This window comes from Olea europaea, chromosome 14, assembly GCF_002742605.1.
Source record: "Olea europaea var. sylvestris chromosome 14, O_europaea_v1, whole genome shotgun sequence".
Taxonomy (NCBI): Eukaryota; Viridiplantae; Streptophyta; class Magnoliopsida; order Lamiales; family Oleaceae; genus Olea; species Olea europaea.
In genome coordinates, this window is record NC_036250.1 from 5,911,367 (window position 1) to 5,932,813 (window position 21,447).

Sequence of the window (21,447 nt, forward strand, 5' to 3'; positions counted from 1 at the left end):
AAAAAAAAAAAATCCTCGTGTCACCCACCTGTGCCTCTTATTAGCATTAATTTACTTTGGGTTTTTTTTTATGAAGAAAATAAATATTTATCCAGATAATTGCAAACTATGCTCTCGTTTGTTTCTGATTTTTGGAAGAATGACAATGAAAAATATAGTCATTACGGGATCCACGCAAGAGATAGATATTCAAATTTGATGACTTGATATGATGGATAACGATTATAATTTTCATTTTAATGAGAAAAAAATGGAAATCAAACAGGGACTATATAAGGACGAGGGCATTATTGGGTATATAAATAAACTTATTTAATTCAACGTATTAAATACGTTTAATAACAGTGCAGTTATCCTTATCCTCAAATAATAATATAGAAAATAATGTTGGAAGTAAAAAATTACCGACCAATTTGACTATCAATGAATCAGTCATTTGAGACTTACAAACCACGACTTTGAAAGTTGAAGCATTTGATGAGATTCTTCTGCTTCAATTGAATATTCCTTAGAATGATTCTTTAATTTTCGTCAGCACTTAGATCTAACCTTCTAGAAAAGTGTTGAACAACCAATTATGTATGTCCACGTTAGCCACAATTAACGGCTACATTGCTACCACTATTCACACGTCCAAACTATCTGTATATTTTCAATATTACTAACTAAGGATTCATAATCTTAAATTGTTGAACTAATATTTAATTTTTATATTTTCCGATTAATTAAATATAGTTTTATTGTTATTTTTAATATTACTAATTGAAAAGCCACTAAATAATATTTATTAATTTATTAAATGATAGAATTTTTGTCTACAAATTAAATTTATTAAAATAAATTTTTAATAAAATTCTCAGCATATTGTCTAATTTTTTCCTGAGGCTAAGCCGACTCTATCAGCGAGGATAGGCAAAAAAATAATAATAATAATAATAAATCAAGATTTTAAAAAACCTGATTTCCTGTATTTTGATACTTGTAGGGACCCTTTTATAAGATGTTGAAAATAATATCTGCTTATCATAGAAAATGTTGCCTATAAGATTGTCCAATAGTGGTAAGCTAAAGTCAAATAAACCAACTACCGCCTTATCGTGAATTATTTACTGCATGGACTAGTTTCTTTTCTATTATAATAAATATGACATATACAATTGCTTTATTCTAGTATAACGCGTATAACAAGATTAGTCTGACATGGTCGGTTTGGAGGGTCAAAACTAAGGTCCGACAAGATATTAGAAGAACAGTACTAAGTAGCTAGGGCTTGCACCGACTTTAATTACTTGCTTTCAACTTTAAATTTTATAATTGAGCAGTTTGACTTTGAGTTTGCATGGGATGTTGGAAAATATAGAGGAGAAATGTTAAAGAGACAAGAATTATATCACTACAATGCAACAACAAAATAATTAACACCAGAAATTTGAAAAGAACAAAATCGAAGGCTTGAATGCGTAATCGCTGTCCTCAAACATTATTTGCTCTTTATTCACTATTTTCAAGATGTTTAAAGGTATTCCAACAAATAGTTTGAAGGATTGTAACAAACCTTAATACAGAAAATAACAAAGCAAAATAAATTTTTCGTCAAAACTTGAAGAACACAATAAGAAAAACGAATATGAATGTAATCAGGGATTTTGATTTTATTTGTGGAATAATTTTGGATCTCAAGTGTTTTTTTTTTATTATTATTATTCCTTTTTCTCTTGAATAATGGCTCCTCTATATATAGACCACGACTAGAGATGTGAAATGGTGCCAAAATACTAGTGAAAGGTCACCAAAATCAAAATCTAACATTCAAAAAACTGCTCCTAACGATCAAGAATATGTGCCATGCAACTGCATGGTACAAATCCATGCGATCACATGGTTCGTGCAAGCCGAAGTAGATTCCTTGGAGTTAATTTAATCAATGGTCATTGAACTTTGTTATAGGTCACTACTTACTCATCGAAATTTAGAAAGTTATTCTTTGCTCACTGAACTTTGTTATATGTTATTATTTGCTCACTGAAATTTAAAAGGTTACTTACGACTCATCCAAATTTGAATGAAGTTAACTATCAATCACTCATATGATTTCCACGAGTGTTATTCATTGCAAGGTTCGGTGAGCAACGAGAAATTTTATTCAAATTTAAGTGACCAATAATTAACATTTTAAATTTCGATGAATAAGTACTAATCTATAACAAAGTTAAGTAAGCAAAAAGTAACTTTTTAAAAATCAGTAAGCAAATAGTAACCTATAGTAAAGCTAAGTGACGATTCATTAAATTATCTCGAATCCTTAAAAAGTTCTTCTATAGAATTAGAAATTAAAATCTCGTCAAGTGAGCTTTTAAAGGTACAAATTGATGAAGGCAATGAGTAAGCGTTAATGTCTCTATATATTCATATATATAAGTTATGACTTCGTGTATGTATACCAATTAGCTTCTTAAGGTTATGTCATCCTTTCTTCGAACTTGCTTCATTTCGAAGGTAAAATCTGAGCCAGCCACGTATTATTTTTTCATCTTCACTGTTTGTGGAGATAAGAGATGTGAAGAGGATCAAATCTTCTGCCTTGTAGAATGGGAAAACAGAATCAAGACGTGTCTGCGTCCTTCGATTGCCAATGTAGCAACTCACGTGTATTAGTTGCAAGAATTTTATGTGAAGGATAAATACTCCACGTTTAAAGTAAACCAAAAATCAATAACCTAACCCATAAACTTTTGGACTACTTTTATTGTGCAAAATGTCCTTATCCTTTACGTATGGAGTTCATTGTACAAAACGTTCTGATGTTACATTTTTTTGGTATATTCACATCTATTTCAATCCTTCATTGCGAAAATCATCACTTTTAATCGTTTTCATCCAATTTTCAATTGCAATTGTAAAATGATGAGTATACCTTCGTATTTAAATAAAACAAAAATAAAGAACTAATTGCAATCATATTCTCAATTTTTCTTTTAAAAAAAAAGTACAGATTATGTGTCTCAAATAAATTATTAAAAAAGAAAAGAGAATTTTTAATTTTCTAATAATTTATTTGGGGCTTATTTGTACTTTTTTAAAATTGCAATTAGTTCTTTATTTTTTTATTTTTTTGTTTTATTTAAATATGATGGTATATTCTTCATTTTACTTTTTTTTTATTGAGAAATTGGAAAGAAATCAATAAAAATGATGATTTCCACAATACAATGTTGAAATAGTGGTGAAAATGCAAAAATAAAAAATAAAAAAAATGCAACGTTAGGACTTTTACACAATAAACTCCGTACTCAATATGATATTATAACTCATTTAATTTAGACGCACAATTTGATCCAGCTAAAACTCAATTGAATATACGAATTTTAAGATTGGAATTCTCAAACATTTACCATCTTTTGGACATGTTAAGAATTAATATTTTATATCGACTAAAGATGAAAAACATATCACTCTAAGATGGATACTCAAATCTTAATATTATAGGTGTGTGTACATTTTCTTTTCTAGCTGGCAACCATCTCTTATGATCGTGGTGAGCACTGGCAAAGAGAGGTGGGGTCAATGTACGATAATTTACTTGTTTTGGAAGTATGTGATACCAATTTTTGCTAGCCAACTACCATTTCATATAACAGACGTGCTCCCTATCCAGACTTGGGGACAGGGTCAGGGATAGTGGTGCCCCTCCAATTAATAGGGGTGCCTTCAATCCTGTCCCCAAGTCGGGACACAGAGTTTAATTCTTCGTATAATGATCTTGATGGCATGAATATTGTCATAAAGAGAGTATAATTTTCGTGTTTTGACGGCGCATAAACTTGACTCTTAGTTCATGTTTGTATATTTTAAAATATCCCAGTTATGCTATAGGTATAGAATAAATTTGACAGAATTTTCATAGATAAACACTTAACAAATTTTTCATCGATTCTTGAAATAAAAATGGCAAAAAATGCACCATACATGCTGAAACGCAACACTCGTATGATTTCTGCAAGGAATTATTCTAGGGTTAACATGCAAGCCTTAGTGTGAGGTTTGCCCAATAAATTATCTTTGAAGCCCCCAAAGTCTGCATTCATCGGACTCAAATACTTGGGCTTCTTGCATTCAAAAATATTCATTTATTTGAGATACAGCATCAACTTTCAGTGTTCCAATTCAATGATTCTTGCGAGTCCATCGTCACCGTCAAATGAAAGAATTTGTATGGGCTGGGTTACATGTAGGGTTACAGCTGTTTTTAAGTCTTGTTTTGTCCCAAATCCAATGAAAAAATACCAGGTAACATTCTATAACTTTGCCTGTAAACTTCATCTGGATATGTAGCATTGTCCAAAGTTTTACCAGAGGCCGGGAATAGCCACTATTTGAGTAAATCAACAACGGAAAAAATAATCCGTACACCTTACCGGCTTATGGACATGACAGTGAGTTCTCTTATATAATAAATAAAATAATGTCCACGGAAAGTTGTCAACAAAAAACTATTTACAAGCTACAAGGCACATTAAAAAACGATTGAGCCTAAAAACAACAACCAAATGGAAAAAACATCAAGTACATAAACTAACCAAACGGCACAATCATTGTCCCCATTATTACAAAATTAACCTTAAGAGATAAAGCAAGATTACAATAAAAGTTCTGGTGCCAGAAACCAACAAGCTCCAATGCCACTGACTCCATCAGCAATGTAAAAAAATCAAGTGTACAGTGTCACATCCATATTACCTGTGGCAGCTTCTGGATGGTATTGAAGCATTTCCATCCACATCAAATCCCTGATTAATTCTTCCTTTAAATCCTCATCTATGTCAAGATTGATAAGAACCTGCGCAAGAGGGTCACATTTCGGATGATACAGGGGCGACATGTACGGGGTGCTTTTGAAGTGCTTCAACAGTTAGATTTGCTCTTCTACATATAAACGAACTAGTCCTAGCAGTCCTCTCCTGGGTTTTATAACTTTAAAGACTACAGGTGCCTGTTTGCCCGTGGAGCATGGGACCAAAATTCAAGACAATAATGCCTTCGACTTCACCAAATTCTTCTAAAAGTATATATACATATTGACAGCTAAATAATGGCATCAAAGTGGAGGAGAGGAAAAAATTATAGGTGGTACAAAACCACAAGAAGAATGTGAGTCGATTTCCATGTTCCAATAGATAAATCCAGTGGCCAAAACTTTGCTCTTCTTTTTCTTATCTGTGGATTTGCTGCAGCCTTCTCCGTTTCTCAACCATGCAAGTAGACTGCCAAGTGATCATTTGAGTTTAGTGGGGCCTTTACATGGATGGTTCCCCATATGAGTAGTTGAAATCACAGTCATAGGATGAGAACTCACTGGCCATTCATCCATTTTAACCTACACTTAAAATTCACGAATCGTGTGATGATCAGATAGTAGGTACTTGGTCTGCACGGGCCAAATAACTAATCATTTGGTTGATTGAAACTAATAGTAACCAAAATACGGAATCATAAACCTGGAAGAGGAAATATTGGCAATGGTCATTTGTAAGCATCTGAGAGGGCTTAATTATCTGATGCAAATCTATACCCAAAAGCTCATAAACCAAGTAGACATCCTGGAAACTTCCCCTGTGAATAGGCAGCAAGACATCTTTCAGAGCTATCACATTTTCATGTCTAAGATTAGAAGACGAAGAAGCTTCAGTTCACTTAATGCATCAATACGATTTTTAAAGGCATTATTTATCTTCCTGATAGCAACCTTTTCATTGTTTTCCCTGTTGATTGAAGAGCAGACAGTGCTTGATTGGCATATATTATATGTCAATCTCAAACAGGGTTTGCCACATGGAAACAGGGTTTGCCACATGGAGTAGTAATGCTTCATCTGGGGGATTCGCTGGAATTGCCATACTACTTAAACCTCCAAAAATTACAAACGTTATATCAGTGTAGAACTATCAAGCACATATCTATAGCTATGGTCTTCAAATGTGGGCATAGACTAAACTAACTTCACCCTCGAGTTGGCAAGTTTTCATAAGCAAATAAAAATAAGTCGTGGATAAGTGGTAAATTGGAAACGCTTCCACATTCATTTGGAAAAGTCTCCATGCAAAATTTAGATTATACTTCAAACTAATTTAAAATTACAGACTTAAATTATATAAACTACAGGATAGGTAAAAGTAAACTTCAGTAAAAAAAAAAAAAAAAAAAAAAAGTAGGTGAAAAGAGAGATTATGTTATGTTAAAGACTCAATTTCGTTATATCTGACTAATTCGAATCAGAAGGATTTGTAATAATAATTAAATTTTTATGGATAAAATAAATATTTTTAAACGAGAAGATATTTGATAGTAAATGTTTGATCCTTCATAGCACGGATCGGTGATGAAGCAAACAACAACACTGCCGCTGGGATAATTCCCTATTTTTTCCCTTATAAGAATTGGGTAAAGCTACAAATACATCAGGGTGGGTGACCACCACGAACTGAGTCCTCGTCCATGTGAGGAGAGTGGACACCGTATTATGTAAAAGTAGCATATTCCATAAGAATTATTGTAATTAGTAATTATTATTATTAGCTCATGCGGGCCCCACGTGTAATGCTTTGTACATCCGTCTATGAAGACCAGAACCGAGGAAATAGGCTCCCAGGGCACATCTCCAAGTGGTAAAAGGGGAGGGTGGAGAAATCCAGCTTTGCTTGAGGCTGCCGCATCAAGGGTTCGAATCCTGAAATATGGATTTGACTCTTGGGTAAATGCAAGTGTACAAGCAGTCTTCCACCCTGTATCCTTGGAGGCATAACTTTCGATTTACCTCCCTCACGATACTCCAGGGTAGGGGCGGTGGGGGACGCTCAAGGTTGGGGTTCAACCATTTTTTTTTTTTTTTTTTTTTTTTCAGAACCGAGGAAATAGTCATTAGTCCCGCCGCTGATCCCCTATAAATAACTTTGGAATCCAGTGGTCTTCACCAATCATCTTAAGCCACGTGGAAAATATATAATTTTTCAACTCGTTAGTTAATGACATTAGTGTTAAGTCATTTGTCACTAACAATATTTTATGAGTTATTAATGTACAGGTGAAAATTTTAAAACATCAAAATCTTGTTTTCTTTATCATTAAGAGTAAAGTTTGTGGAGTGTTTTTGTGTTTAATCCAATAATAGAAGTGTTTTTGTGTTTAAAACTCTGCACTGCATTGTTTCTAGTAGAAATTCCATTAGTTAATGATTGGACCTTCGGGCTTGTTTGATTAAGAGAATTTTTTATTATTTGTTTTAATTATTTTTATCAAACTGGCCAGTAAAGCAAAACTGTTGAATGCGATAATTTAGGGAAATAATAAAAATCACAATTTTTATTAAATTCTAAATTATTAGTGGAAGTTATAATTTGTGACTATGTATATACATCTTTTGCTCGAAAAAGACATTGAAATCATTCGATTATATATAAGTTTAAACAAAATCGATTGTAGAGTTTTATTTTATTATGGAGCAATATCTAAGAGTTCTGTAAATCACTTCTTATTGCTGAATAAGTGAATCGACCATTGTATCTTGAGAGTAGTTGTTCAAAGAAGTTGCATTAGTTGAAATCATGTTGTCATGAATTTCGATCATTTTATAAGTATTCTTACTTTTTTGCAATTTTTTTGACTCTGAAATTATATCTGCAACTAATTTTTCAACACTGACATCCCCATGAAATTAATATTTTAGTCAATTTTTTGTATTTTTAGAATTTTTAAACAGTCAAAAGGAAAGAAAACAGAAAATAAAATATACTGAATGAGACCTATTTATTAGTATTTCAGTTGCCCACGCAAGTAAGGGCGGGCGTGGGTTGGGTTAGATTGGTTTTTGCCCCAACCCAACATGATCGAAATTTAACCCAACCCAACCTTGGTCCATTCGGGACAATATGTCAACAAAGATTAAAGCATCTAACTTTTGGGTCTAAAGCAACATTAATATAGTCATCCAATCTCAACAAACTTGAAAATTAAAATAGTACAACCCACCAAATATCCATCAAAATAATTATCCAATAACGATTACATATTTCATTACAAATTAACAATGCTAGGGCAGAAAACTGTTGACACTTGTAGAAGCAAAAATTTATTGGCAGAAGTTCTTGGAAGCTGCAGAAGAAGAACAACTAAATTTGATTCAAAATAAGATACATCAAGTGAAGAAAAACATCATCAAAATCAAGTAGCATTAAAAACCAGCCACCTAACCTCAAGTTGAAGGCTTCGCTATCTGCACAGATAAAATTGAATTGAGAAACTAGTGATTTCATATCCACCGAGCCTCAAATTTGAGCCAGCTAGTCACGAGATCACACCTGAAGTAGCTTTGAATTCCAGCCATGAGGCAAAAAGTTAAAAATTGTACTCCCTCTTCCCACTGTTATAGTGGGATGTCCCGTGACTGAATTATGTTTCAGAAATCACCAAATATTTCTCATGTTACAACTATTGTACCTTCTGTCACTTAATTCCTTGTAAGATGCCAAGTGCCATTTATTTCACCTTAACTAAAGTGAATAACTCATTTTAAGGGAGAATGTGAAATAAAGAGCAGCAATCACAACCAATTAGTATTTGGTTTCTCACAAAATTCTCTGATAATGGGACCTCAGCCATAAAATTTTCACCAATACACGAGCTCAAAACCATTAAACAGGGTCGACACAACTATAAATAAGGAAACAAGCAAATCTCTTTGCTGAAATAAATATTCATGATAACTAGAAATTGCACGGGCTTTAAGTTTTGACTCACGAATGGTCTAATGCTCTGAAGAGAATGAAAGGACTTTTCACTTCTTGTAGAGATTGTAATTCTGGTTAAATTTATTCAAGGTAATCACTTTACCCATCAAGTCTTGAACTATATAATTTTAGTTAACTTTTCACCTATCAAGTCTTGGAGCATATGCTTTTAGCAAGTAACTACGTCACTAAAAAATTGTAGACTCTAGTAATTAGTAAAGCAATTGAATGTACACCAAGAAACAACCAAATGTCGCATAGAACAAAAAAATAACGCAAAAGTAAAGAACTAAAGAAGCCTGAAAAATGAAGAGTGAAATAATATACCAGGCTTGTGGTTTTCTAGCACTGGATGTCTAGTGATCGGCGACAACTTGAGGGATCAGAGAGATTTTATGGCTTTGTTCGACCAAGGAGTGATTAGGTCTAGGCATTTTATTTATTTAGGCCTTGTTAAAAAATACATTCTTAAATAGTATTTTGGTATCATTTCAATCACAACTCCTTCAATAAAATGATATTACACGCAAATGAAAAACTTTTTCCATCAATACACTATTCAAAAATGTATTCTTATGATAATAATGTAGCTCAAACAAGGGTTTAGTTTTTTTCCTTCTTTATATATTTTTTAAAGTAGATGGGTTGGGTTGGGCGGGTTTATTTGGTTTTAATGGGTTAACCCAAAAACTAACCTGCCCACATAGCCGAAAGAACGAACCCGCTTAAAAACAACAAAAAAGAGGACCTAAACTGGTTGAGTTGGATCGGCTCGATCGATTTTGGCTGGTTCGATCGGGTTTCACCACCCTATACACAAGGCCCATATAATTAGCCCTTATTTGACAACCATTAATTGGAGAAAACATAGTTTTGAATAATATTTTTAAGGATAATGTGTGTTAAAAAATAGGAAAAAAATTTTAGGTTTGCGTGCAGAATATCATATTACGCGAATATGTGATAAAAGATGAATATTTATAAAAAATAATCTGAAAAAAATGATTGTCAAACATAGGCTTATTTGATGGGCTATAGCCGTCTTCTTAATTGTGTTACCACACTCCTTACTGGTTGTCCTCTACATTTCAAAAAAAGTCAACATCAACCTGAATTTAATTTGTTACGCTACTAGATTTTGTGGATGTTGCCGTTTCTACAGAAAAAAGAGCCAAAGAAGTAACCGAAATGATATGGGGAAAAATATTAGATGAAAAATAGACAATATATTAAACCGACAAATAATATAATAACATATGATATCATGTAAGGTATTTTGTAATCCTTGATGTACACATAGCATTGTTCATATTTTATTATGATTCTTCTACATATACATAATAAGTTTACACAATAGTTTACATTCATATGATGTAGTGAGATATGGTTGAGTCAAAATTTCTTCAATCAAATTTAAAAGAAAAAAAAAAAACCCTTCTCTGCTCTCTTTTTAATACCACATCTATATTATCTAAATTATTATGTAATTCCTTATATACAAGTAGTATCATTCATTTTATTAAGCATAATACTATTTAGTCCCAATGGGATCATAACCTCAATTTATATGGCTCTAATGTGGCACTAAGGTAGTGTTTGATTGTCAATACTTTTCATGAAAAATATTTTTTTCCCCCTCCAACATTCTTACTTTTATACTGTTTGATTGTCATTTTATTCCGTGGAAAATATTTTCTTACTTTTAGTCACATGATTATATTTTCTTCAAAATCATGAAAAATATTTTTTTTAAAGGGGATTAGGATTTTATTTTTCAGGGAATTCACTCTCTCTCATCTATCCACTATCTCTCACTTACTCACCAATAAAAAAAGGATAAATATAATATTTTCTAAATTGAAAATTAAATCAATGAAACACATTTAATTGAGAAATTTCATGCAAATAAATTCTAGGCAATGAAATTATCTAAAATTTATTTTCTTTCTATGCAAAATTCATGTTTGCAATTAAATGCACCCAAATTGTTAAATAATTCAACCTTTCATTAAACTCATCACTTAAAACCATATAAACTAGGGCTATAACGCTAGTGAGACTTAATAGCATGACTCTTTTATTAATAGGATACGGACATCCATGTTGTTTACGAAAAATTGCAGTTTTCATCCTCAAATTTACAAATTATTACAAATGAAATTTTAAATTTTTTTTTGGCATCAGTCATCTTTAACCTTTCATCATTGACCTTTCTTCTAGGAGTTATAATTCTCATAAATTTCCTGATTGCAAAACTAAAAATTAACAATACTAATATTAAATTATCTGTAATTAAGTAATTACAGTTAGATTGACTAAATGCTATAATTTAATAATATATAATTTTGTATATATTATGAGTATCCTAAAATTCACAGTATTCAATCCTTATGACTATATGATCGATTTATAGGAACAACACGCTTAACAAAGTTTAAATTATAATTTAAAAATATTTTTTATTACACGATGGGGAAATTACATAATACCAGGTATTTAAACATCCCAATTCAAAAATCAGGTATCAATATAATAATTAAATATTAAATATATCCATCCATCCCTTATCGCCCAAACCCTAGGTATTGAACACAACTTCCTTCTCTAAATCTCTATCGACATCTCTCTCCCTTCTCTCTTCTTTTTCACTGATCACCGTCGTCTATGACACCACGTCTTCTTCGACGTTGAAAGACATCACGACCAGCATCACCATGTAGGCCAAACCAACCCTCATAGCTTACATTAGGGTTTGAAGCAGCCCCACAAATAGGTGATTTGAGCTTTCTCTGATGTAATTACAATGCAAAAGCCACTCGACGATAAACACCAAAAAAACACCACCACCAGGACGATAGCGTACATACCGTACTTGTTGTATCCCAGCCAGCCGGAGAATAAAATCTCGGTGTTTTTCCCCAAAAGAAGGTCATAAGCATCATCATGTGGCGGTGGTTGAAAATGCTTGGCGGTGGCACCATACCCACGTCACCATCCATTCCATTCATATGGCCACTATCCATCCTGTTCATGTGGTTGCCTTCGTTCATCTCTACCATGCGGTCATCGGGTGTGCAAAGAGAGGTAGGTTTGGGATTGGGATTTGTGTGGTTTAGCTGAGAGATGAGGCTCTGCCGTGATCATTAAATGGAGCCTTCTCCAACGGTGTTTTTTCTGGTCGTGGTGGTTTTTAGGGCGGCGAAGGCGGTTGTTGGTGGCTGGAGAGCTGATGGAGTTGATTGTCGTGAGTATTGTTGGCAGCTGATTGGATCTGGTGGTGGTAATTGCTGTTGGTGGTGATGTCTTGGTGTTGGTTTTGGTGGTGTTGACGACGCCGCAGTGATTACTTTTGTAGGGTGTTGGCAGTTTTGTATTTGTTTTGTTTGTGGTGAGGTGGTATTAGTTGTGGTGTTTCAATGACGGGGCTGCTGGAGATGGTGGTGGTGGTAGCGGCGACGATCCGATTGGTGGTAGTAGTGAGGTGATGATCATAAGTGTTGGTGGTGGTTACAGATGATTTGATTGTTTGTGACCAAGACATTGGCGTATATGACCAACCATTCAGTTATCTGTGACCAACTATTTATTGCGATCTAAAAATTTAATAATCCGTGACCAAATAATTTGAACTCAAACTAATCTGTGATCTGTAAATTTTTTATTTGTGACCTTGAAATAAACTGCGACCTATAAATTTTTTTATTTGTGATTCAAAATAATCCGTGACCTATAATTATGAATATGTGACCAGTAATCGTGTAACCATGACTTTATATTTAATTAATAAATATTTTCTATTAATTATTAATTATATAAATATTTGAATTTTGAATTTTTAAACTATGTACTAAATTTGTGAATTTGTATAAACAATACGTTGAATTATGACTTTTTCCCTTACACAATTATTATTGAGGCCCGATAAATTAAAAAAAAAAAAAGCAAGGACAAAATAACCATTAAGGTTGGGAAGATCAAAATTTGGGAGTGAAAAGGGGAGAAATTATTTGACAATTATTCTGAGCACTTGGTCTCCGTTAATGTCATCTAGGGCTGTAAGCAAAAATCACAAAATCGGAAAATCGAACCGAAATCGCATTTTAGAAACCGTTGGTTTGGTGCCACGTGGACCCAATCAACGAAATGGTTTTGACCCAAACCAAACTGGTCAAAATGGTTTTGTTTAGGTTTGAGAATTTTAATTGCGGTTTAAAACCAAACCAGATCGGGGAAAAAATATATGAAAATAAAAAATAAAGAAATGATTTTTTTTTAAAACTCATCCAAATATGTAAAATTCAATAGTTTTGTCATTTGTGAGTATTTTTGTCAATTTCTAATTTTTTAATACAGATATATTATTATTATTATTATTATTATTGTTATTATTATTATTCAATAATCCTAATATATATCTAATAATCTCAAGACTAACATAATTTATCAAAAGTCATTTTCCTCTTTAGAATTTAGATGAACTCCAGCCGATATCCAACACAGTCTTGAGCCACCGACACCACACACTTCTTTTTCAGATTTTTCACACTTCTTCAAAGTTGAATAGTAGTCTATTATATCAAATCGAAGATAAAGAGATCCTAAACATTCAGTGATAATATTTGCGACGAATAAAGTTTCAGATCAATAATTTTTTTGGAACAAACTAAAGTAAGAATTTGAAATTAAATGTGTTTCATAACATCATATAAATGTAAACTTGTGTAATTGTTATATTTAGATATTATAAACAATTGCTTTATTATTGTGGTTGATTATTCTCTTTGTCTAATCAGTATCCTTTTTTCAGATATGATGATCACGAGATCTTATTGGACATCATTATATTTTTTGGCCCTTATATCTAATTTAATAGACTTGTATTGTAACGTTATTATATCATCGTTAGCCTAAAAAGGATGAACAAAAATGAAAAAAAACTATGTTTTAGTTTATTGTAATTTTTCTTTGATTTAATTAGTATTTAAATTTATAGTAGATATATTTAGCCTCTGTTTGAGCCATATTTTTCATATCATCATAAAGAGAAAATTGATCGTTGGAGAGAAGGTTGGATTCCACACATGAAACAGCAGGTCAACAAAGGCGGCTGGACTTATGGGATAATGGTCTAAATTTTTATTTTTTTGTTCCAAAAATTTGGCTCAAATAAGGATTTAGTTTGTTTTAGATTTATTGTTAGTAAAATATAAATATATAATGAATTCAATGAATTAATAACATAACAGTAGACGAAAAAAAAATATATGACGAAACCGGCGGCTTGAAACAAGACTAAACCGTTAGGTTTAGGTTTGAGTTTTTTTCAAATCGTTCAAAATAGTATGGTTTAGGTTTGAGTTTTTTGAAAATCTGTCAAAAATCTGTAAAATCGGACCGCTTACACCGCTAACGTCATCTATGCAACGGTGAAAAATATCTTCTCAATTTATGTAAAATTAATACTTCATTAATTCATTTAGCACGTGAGTAAATTACTCTCACGTGCAGAACACGTGAGGTCGGTGGACATTGGGCAATCCTTGCCAATTCTGACTTTGAGCGAGGGTCAACTAATTTTCGGATAGGTCTTATGAATCTAAACTAGGGTTCTTTTGTCTCCCGATTTACAGCCATTGTGCGATCGACAAAATCGAAGTGATTATCAAATAAATCATTTTCCCAGGTACTTCTTCCTGAAATATTTTCAGAAGTACTATGTCTATTTATTTATTGATCTATCGTATTTTGCTTAATAAATTTGATATATACCAGAATTTTATAAATTTTGATGTTTTGCGATAAATTGTTCCTTGAAATCACGGTTCTTGTTCTTTCCCTTGTTTAAGTTTTTCTGTAATTTGAATGCGTGATGATTGGTTCTTATGATTAATTTTCTTGGCTTTATCAGTATCTTTTCCTTTTCTTTTTTCATAAAATTAATTAAAAATGTATCTTGTTGGTGGTGAGAGGATCAAGTAATCAAAGAATTTTTTTTGTTGTTTTTTCACTGTATTTAGAGAAATTCAAGAAAATAATTCCAATTTAAGTTTCCTTTTCAGAATTTAAACTCATGATAGCCCTAATGATATTTGACTTTTGTTGAAAAGATTAGGGGTTGTGCTTCTTGATAAAAAATTCGATAAACTTGATAATTGGTAGTTGTGCAGCCTCTCTAGCTTTCTGTTTTGGGAAACTTATGCTACTTTCATTAACATGATTAAATTCAAATTAAAGTACTTTCTTTCCATTGATTATTGATTCTTTGTTGAGAAATACTTTGCTTTCTTTGGCACATTTGGACCTTTAGCAGATTCTCTCCATTAATGGTTTAAAATCATGATTTATCTATCTTGATTATTTAACAGATTTGGATCCGGGAAATCCAAGTAATTATTGTTGTGTTCCCGATTCTTACCACGGAAAAAGGATATATATTTGCATTAGCCAAATTCCACTGTGAGAGAGTTTTCAAATTGCATAGATTCAGCGCTAAGAAAGAAACATACGCATGCACTACACACGTGTAATGCATGCCCTTTCACATGTGGCACTATACTTATTCTTTTTAAGAAAATAATTTCCTTCTCTTAGTTTTGTTTTGCAGACTGCAGAGCTTAGTTTTTCATTTGCTGTTGGGGAACATTCGAATTATAAGTGCAATCATATTTTGTCCTTTTACTCCTCATGATAAGAGCCGGAAACCATGGGAGAAAAGCCTTCAATTGGTTCTTGCCATCAAATTTCTAGAGATGCAGCAGGCATGTACTTGCAGGGCGAGCCTCATTCTTTTAAACCCAACTGGTACTTTACCAGAGAAGAATTAGATCTTTCTCCATCAAGGAAGGATGGAATCAGTAGCGAAGAAGAGTCACATTTGCGGCAGTTATATTGTTCATATTTACAAGAGCTTGGCATGGAGCTTAAGGAGTAAGTGCAATTCGGTTTAGCTTATATGCATTAATTGCTTCTACAGTTTGTATATTTGTGATAGCAAAAAAGTTTTTTTTGTGTGGTTCGAGCATTGTGCTAAATGCATTTGCTTGTAACTACTTGAATATTATTTTTGTTTTCTTTTCCTCTTTCTCCCACTTCCTTCTAAGATCTTGCCCCCTCTGAATTATTCCAATTGCTTGAGATGGTATATGACACTGCACAAGTTTCAGGCCGCAGGTAACCATAGCTACTGCAATGATGTTGTGCCACAGGTTTTATATGCACCAATCCCATAAAAAGAATCATTGGCAGGTAGAAATAGCTGTCCTTTACCCTGTTCTTTACTGTCTACTACAGATTATCTATAATATGATCACTTCATAGGTGCTGCATGTTGTTCTGCCAGTGATGATGTTTTGGATGAATGCATGTAGACTATGTACATAGTATAGACCATTGTAAGGACATATTTGCACGTTATCTCCTTTACATATTTAATACAAGCATTGTGAATCTATTGTAGATAATAAGTGGTCGTGTTCACCCACTATTAATGTGTAGAAGTCCTTTGTATGAGATAAATTAGGAATATAAATATGAAGGATAAAGATAAAATGGAGTCTGCCAGTTCCCTTCTGTTATCTAGAAGCCAAGTCAGGGTATAAGATATGAAGTGTACTCTTTCTTAAACGCTCACTAGGTGTGAGATTGTTTTTTGCAGACTGTTGCAAATTCTAGTATGTTCCTTGCTAGCAAAGCAGAAGACACACCATGTCGTCTGAAAGATATTGTGGTTATGGCTTATAAGTTAATGTACAAATGGCATCCTTCAGCTTCACAAAGAATCAGGGAGAGGGTATGACAATATGGCTGCTGCTTTTATACTATTTTTTTCATTTTGTATGTGAGGACAGATGATGCTTACTTTCATTTGTTTCTCGAAGCAGGAAGTTTATGATAAACAGAAGGAATTGATCTTAACTGGGGAGAGACTTCTATTAGTTACCGTTGCTTTTGATCTCAATATCGAACACCCTTATAAGCCACTAGTTGCAGCTCTGAAGAAGTTGAAAATTTCAGATAAGGAGGTGGTGAAAGTAGCGTGGAATTTTGTGAATGATTGGTAGTTGTTTTTTTTCTTTCACTCTTGATATTTATAGCTTATCATCACATATCATGATTTGTCACGATTCATGTGGCATTATAATGTCATTATCATTTTCCAAAAAAGATAACTGAAACTTTTTGTGTTTTTCTCTTCTGATTTTGGCTGTAAATCTTTTTCTGTACGGAACATTTAGGGTCCGCACGACGCTTTGCTTGCAGTACAAACCACATTATATAGCCGCAGGTTCTCTGTACCTTGCTGTAAAATTTCAGAAGATGAAAATGCCTTCAGAGAATGGGAATATGTGGTGGATGCAATTTGATATTTCACCCAAAAAATTGGAAGGTTAGTCATTTATTTGCCAAGATATCCTTTTCCCCTCGATTTTACATCTTGAATCCTGAAAACAATTTCATTTTTTAGATTCATTTTATTGGTTGCAACATTAATTACATGGTCAGACTGCAATGTAACTCTCATCATTCTCGCTTAGTTTAGACTCGTTTTTGGTTAACTCTACTGCGGATGGTCAATACAGAAGGATGGGCTACATGCTGAATACTCTTTGCAAACAATATTTTGTTCTCATGGCTCTCGTTTATCTATAATTCTGATTCCCATTCGTGAAGCAGCGTGATCCCATTAGAACCCGTCAGGCTAAGAGGTATACCCATTAACATAAGTTGATGTGGTTTCAAAAGATAAGATTTCATTGCATTGGGTCCAAAAAGGATTCATGTAGCCAGTCTAAGTTTATTTGGGATCCCTTCTTGTTGTATAAGTCTGTAATAACTCCTATGGTGCCACCACCCACTTCACCCCCCAATGCCACTCTTGAACTCCAACTCCAACTTGTTATCTTGCTTTCATTGTTGTAGCATTGGTGGTTGGTACAAGAACATTTATCTTCATTATGTTCCTAACCTGCTTCTGTTTCTTGATTGTGATTCAACAGTGATATGCTGATTGAAGCATTTTTTAGGAATTTTGTATTATTTCATGTATTAATTTTTTTTCTCTTTCTTATGTGGTCGTGCTGTTGACGTCTGCTCTTTTAAATAATTTCAATGGGGTTCAATGATTTTCCATTTGTTGAAGCTCTCATTTATAGTTCTAGTCATAAATTTTGCAGAGGTCATTCAGCATATGCTTGGATTGCTAGGGAAGAATAACAAACAAGCATTACAATCCTCATTTAGTGGGAAATCAAAACAAAAGCCTAAAGAAGAATCTAATAGCGCAGAATCATGCATTTCAAGCTACTCTATCATCAGGCAAGATTCAAGCAATATATCATTGGCAAATGCTGGAGCACTTCTGAAATCTGCAACTGCCGTAGGCAATCAGAAACAGCTGTGTGGTGATGCTCTTGATCCCATAAGAAATACCGAGCACCATCAGATCAGTGAGCCTGGTAGTGCAAATAGTGTTGTTGAGGACTGCGACAATGAGCTGATAACAAGAGACTCTGGCCAGAAATCTTCTTGTGCAATTTCGTCAGTTGAAGAGAGTTATCAGAAGATTGATATAAATATGGCTCCAGGTAGCGCAGAATCATGCATATCAGGCGGTTCAGTGGGCAAAGTTTCACACAAGATTCCATTGGCAACTGTTGGAGTAAACTTGTCCACTTCTGCAATTGCCAATTGCAACCAGAAACTGCCACGTCCTGATATTACTGTGACAAAAACTGAGCGGTGCCGGGGTGGTGATTCTCATAGTGTAAATATTGTCATTGATGATGGTGGTGACCTTGAGCCAATATCAGGAGACTCTGGTCAGAAATCGGGTTTGAAGATTGATATAATTACAATAAGAGAGAGAATAAAGAGGAGGAAACTCGAAAGGATAACAAGTAAGAAGCCTACAGAAACCATGGACGAGGAGATAGTAGATGGTGAGGCTTGGATAGAGAGAGAGCTGGAAAGGATATCGAGTTAGTTTCTACTCATTCAGAGGAGCGAAGAGGGTTGAATAATCGGAATAAAGGAAGTCGGCTACTTGGTTTAGCTAGAAATGCAGCTTCAGAAAGATTCATTGGACAATTCCCATTCATTCTATATTTTCGCGCGTGTAGCGAACTGCATTATGCTTCTTGATCCATATATTGGTGTACAATATAGTGTCAAGCCAAAGGTCTTGTACCCTTATAAAGCCACTAGTTGCAGCTCTGAAGAAGTTGAAAATTTCAGATAAGGAGGTGGTGAAAGTAGCGTGGAATTTTGTGAATGATTGGTAGTTGTTTTTTTCTTTCACTCTTGATATTTATAGCTTATCATCACATATCATGATTTGTCACGATTCATGTGGCATTATAATGTCATTATCATTTTCCAAAAAAGATAACTGAAACTTTTTGTGTTTTTCTCTTCTGATTTTGGCTGTAAATCTTTTTCTGTACGGAACATTTAGGGTCCGCACGACGCTTTGCTTGCAGTACAAACCACATTATATAGCCGCAGGTTCTCTGTACCTTGCTGTAAAATTTCAGAAGATGAAAATGCCTTCAGAGAATGGGAATATGTGGTGGATGCAATTTGATATTTCACCCAAAAAATTGGAAGGTTAGTCATTTATTTGCCAAGATATCCTTTTCCCCTCGATTTTACATCTTGAATCCTGAAAACAATTTCATTTTTTAGATTCATTTTATTGGTTGCAACATTAATTACATGGTCAGACTGCAATGTAACTCTCATCATTCTCGCTTAGTTTAGACTCGTTTTTGGTTAACTCTACTGCGGATGGTCAATACAGAAGGATGGGCTACATGCTGAATATTCTTTGCAAACAATATTTTGTTCTCATGGCTCTCGTTTATCTATAATTCTGATTCCCATTCGTGAAGCAGCGTGATCCCATTAGAACCCGTCAGGCTAAGAGGTATACCCATTAACATAAGTTGATGTGGTTTCAAAAGATAAGATTTCATTGCATTGGGTCCAAAAAGGATTCATGTAGCCAGTCTAAGTTTATTTGGGATCCCTTCTTGTTGTATAAGTCTGTAATAACTCCTATGGTGCCACCACCCACTTCACCCCCCAATGCCACTCTTGAACTCCAACTCCAACTTGTTATCTTGCTTTCATTGTTGTAGCATTGGTGGTTGGTACAAGAACATTTATCTTCATTATGTTCCTAACCTGCTTCTGTTTCTTGATTGTGATTCAACAGTGATATGCTGATTGAAGCATTTTTTAGGAATTTTGTATTATTTCATGTATTAATTTTTTTTCTCTTTCTTATGTGGTCGTGCTGTTGACGTCTGCTCTTTTAAATAATTTCAATGGGGTTCAATGATTTTCCATTTGTTGAAGCTCTCATTTATAGTTCTAGTCATAAATTTTGCAGAGGTCATTCAGCATATGCTTGGATTGCTAGGGAAGAATAACAAACAAGCATTACAATCCTCATTTAGTGGGAAATCAAAACAAAAGCCTAAAGAAGAATCTAATAGCGCAGAATCATGCATTTCAAGCTACTCTATCATCAGGCAAGATTCAAGCAATATATCATTGGCAAATGCTGGAGCACTTCTGAAATCTGCAACTGCCGTAGGCAATCAGAAACAGCTGTGTGGTGATGCTCTTGATCCCATAAGAAATACCGAGCACCATCAGATCAGTGAGCCTGGTAGTGCAAATAGTGTTGTTGAGGACTGCGACAATGAGCTGATAACAAGAGACTCTGGCCAGAAATCTTCTTGTGCAATTTCGTCAGTTGAAGAGAGTTATCAGAAGATTGATATAAATATGGCTCCAGGTAGCGCAGAATCATGCATATCAGGCGGTTCAGTGGGCAAAGTTTCACACAAGATTCCATTGGCAACTGTTGGAGTAAACTTGTCCACTTCTGCAATTGCCAATTGCAACCAGAAACTGCCACGTCCTGATATTACTGTGACAAAAACTGAGCGGTGCCGGGGTGGTGATTCTCATAGTGTAAATATTGTCATTGATGATGGTGGTGACCTTGAGCCAATATCAGGAGACTCTGGTCAGAAATCGGGTTTGAAGATTGATATAATTACAATAAGAGAGAGAATAAAGAGGAGGAAACTCGAAAGGATAACAAGTAAGAAGCCCACAGAAACCATGGACGAGGAGATAGTAGATGGTGAGGCTTGGATAGAGAGAGAGCTGGAAAGGATATCGAGTTAGTTTCTACTCATTCAGAGGAGCGAAGAGGGTTGAATAATCGGAATAAAGGAAGTCGGCTACTTGGTTTAGCTAGAAATGCAGCTTCAGAAAGATTCATTGGACAATTCCCATTCATTCTATATTTTCGCGCGTGTAGCGAACTGCATTATGCTTCTTGATCCATATATTGGTGTACAATATAGTGTCAAGCCAAAGGTCTTGTTTAACGCTCTGAATCTGATAGGGCCTACAATACTTGTTAAAAGATAAGAAGAACATTTTCTTTATAGGTGACAATTATTTCCATCTGAAACTTCAAGGCCAGTTTTGGGTACATTCGTCTCGACAGTTTCTATCGAGTGTGTCCGGCTTAGTGGGAGGTGAAAAGTTTTTTTCTGTGTACATATATGTTCTAACGCTTGTCTGTGTATATGTATATTTTTAAATCATGAAGCAAAATGACAGATTAATTTTAAGTTTTAACGAG

The 21,447-nt window shown here is 33.9% G+C and overlaps 2 protein-coding genes across 5 annotated transcripts; both read left to right on the forward strand.

Annotated features, from left to right (window-relative positions):
* Positions 1 to 14,335: 14,335 nt before the first annotated feature.
* Positions 14,336 to 21,443, forward strand: LOC111408931 (cyclin-T1-3-like). Of its 4 annotated transcripts, none has more exons than XM_023038775.1 (9): positions 14,347 to 14,463; positions 15,146 to 15,236; positions 15,372 to 15,707; positions 15,944 to 16,025; positions 16,435 to 16,569; positions 16,661 to 16,836; positions 17,015 to 17,166; positions 17,954 to 18,957; positions 21,177 to 21,443. In XM_023038775.1, exons 3-8 carry the CDS (start codon positions 15,484 to 15,486, stop codon positions 18,760 to 18,762), a joined length of 1,578 nt encoding a protein of 525 aa, XP_022894543.1. In that variant the 5' UTR covers positions 14,347 to 14,463; positions 15,146 to 15,236; positions 15,372 to 15,483; the 3' UTR covers positions 18,763 to 18,957; positions 21,177 to 21,443. The 4 variants fall into 4 exon arrangements, with proteins under 4 accessions (XP_022894541.1, XP_022894543.1, XP_022894545.1 ...); XM_023038777.1 differs by having other exon boundaries at positions 15,385 to 15,707; XM_023038773.1 differs by lacking the exon at positions 15,146 to 15,236 and having other exon boundaries at positions 14,336 to 14,463; positions 15,385 to 15,707.
* LOC111409433 (cyclin-T1-2-like) lies at positions 18,838 to 21,436 on the forward strand. Its single transcript, XM_023039485.1, has 4 exons — positions 18,838 to 18,892; positions 18,945 to 19,056; positions 19,234 to 19,385; positions 20,173 to 21,436. Exons 1-4 carry the CDS (start codon positions 18,838 to 18,840, stop codon positions 20,979 to 20,981), a joined length of 1,128 nt encoding a protein of 375 aa, XP_022895253.1. The 3' UTR covers positions 20,982 to 21,436.
* Positions 21,444 to 21,447: the final 4 nt, after the last annotated feature.

Bases quoted from the DNA above. Each gene is read 5' to 3' on its own strand.
- LOC111408931 (XM_023038773.1), top strand. From the start codon at position 15,484: ATGGGAGAAAAGCCTTCAATTGGTTCTTGCCATCAAATTTCTAGAGAT. The intron at 16,026-16,434 runs GTAGAAATAGCT...TGTTTTTTGCAG, and splicing joins ATAAAAAGAATCATTGGCAG to ACTGTTGCAAATTCTAGTAT. The intron at 17,167-17,953 runs GTTAGTCATTTA...TAAATTTTGCAG, and splicing joins TTCACCCAAAAAATTGGAAG to AGGTCATTCAGCATATGCTT.
- LOC111409433 (XM_023039485.1), top strand. From the start codon at position 18,838: ATGCAGCTTCAGAAAGATTCATTGGACAATTCCCATTCATTCTATATT. The intron at 18,893-18,944 runs GTGTAGCGAACT...TGTACAATATAG, and splicing joins TTCATTCTATATTTTCGCGC to TGTCAAGCCAAAGGTCTTGT. The intron at 19,386-20,172 runs GTTAGTCATTTA...TAAATTTTGCAG, and splicing joins TTCACCCAAAAAATTGGAAG to AGGTCATTCAGCATATGCTT.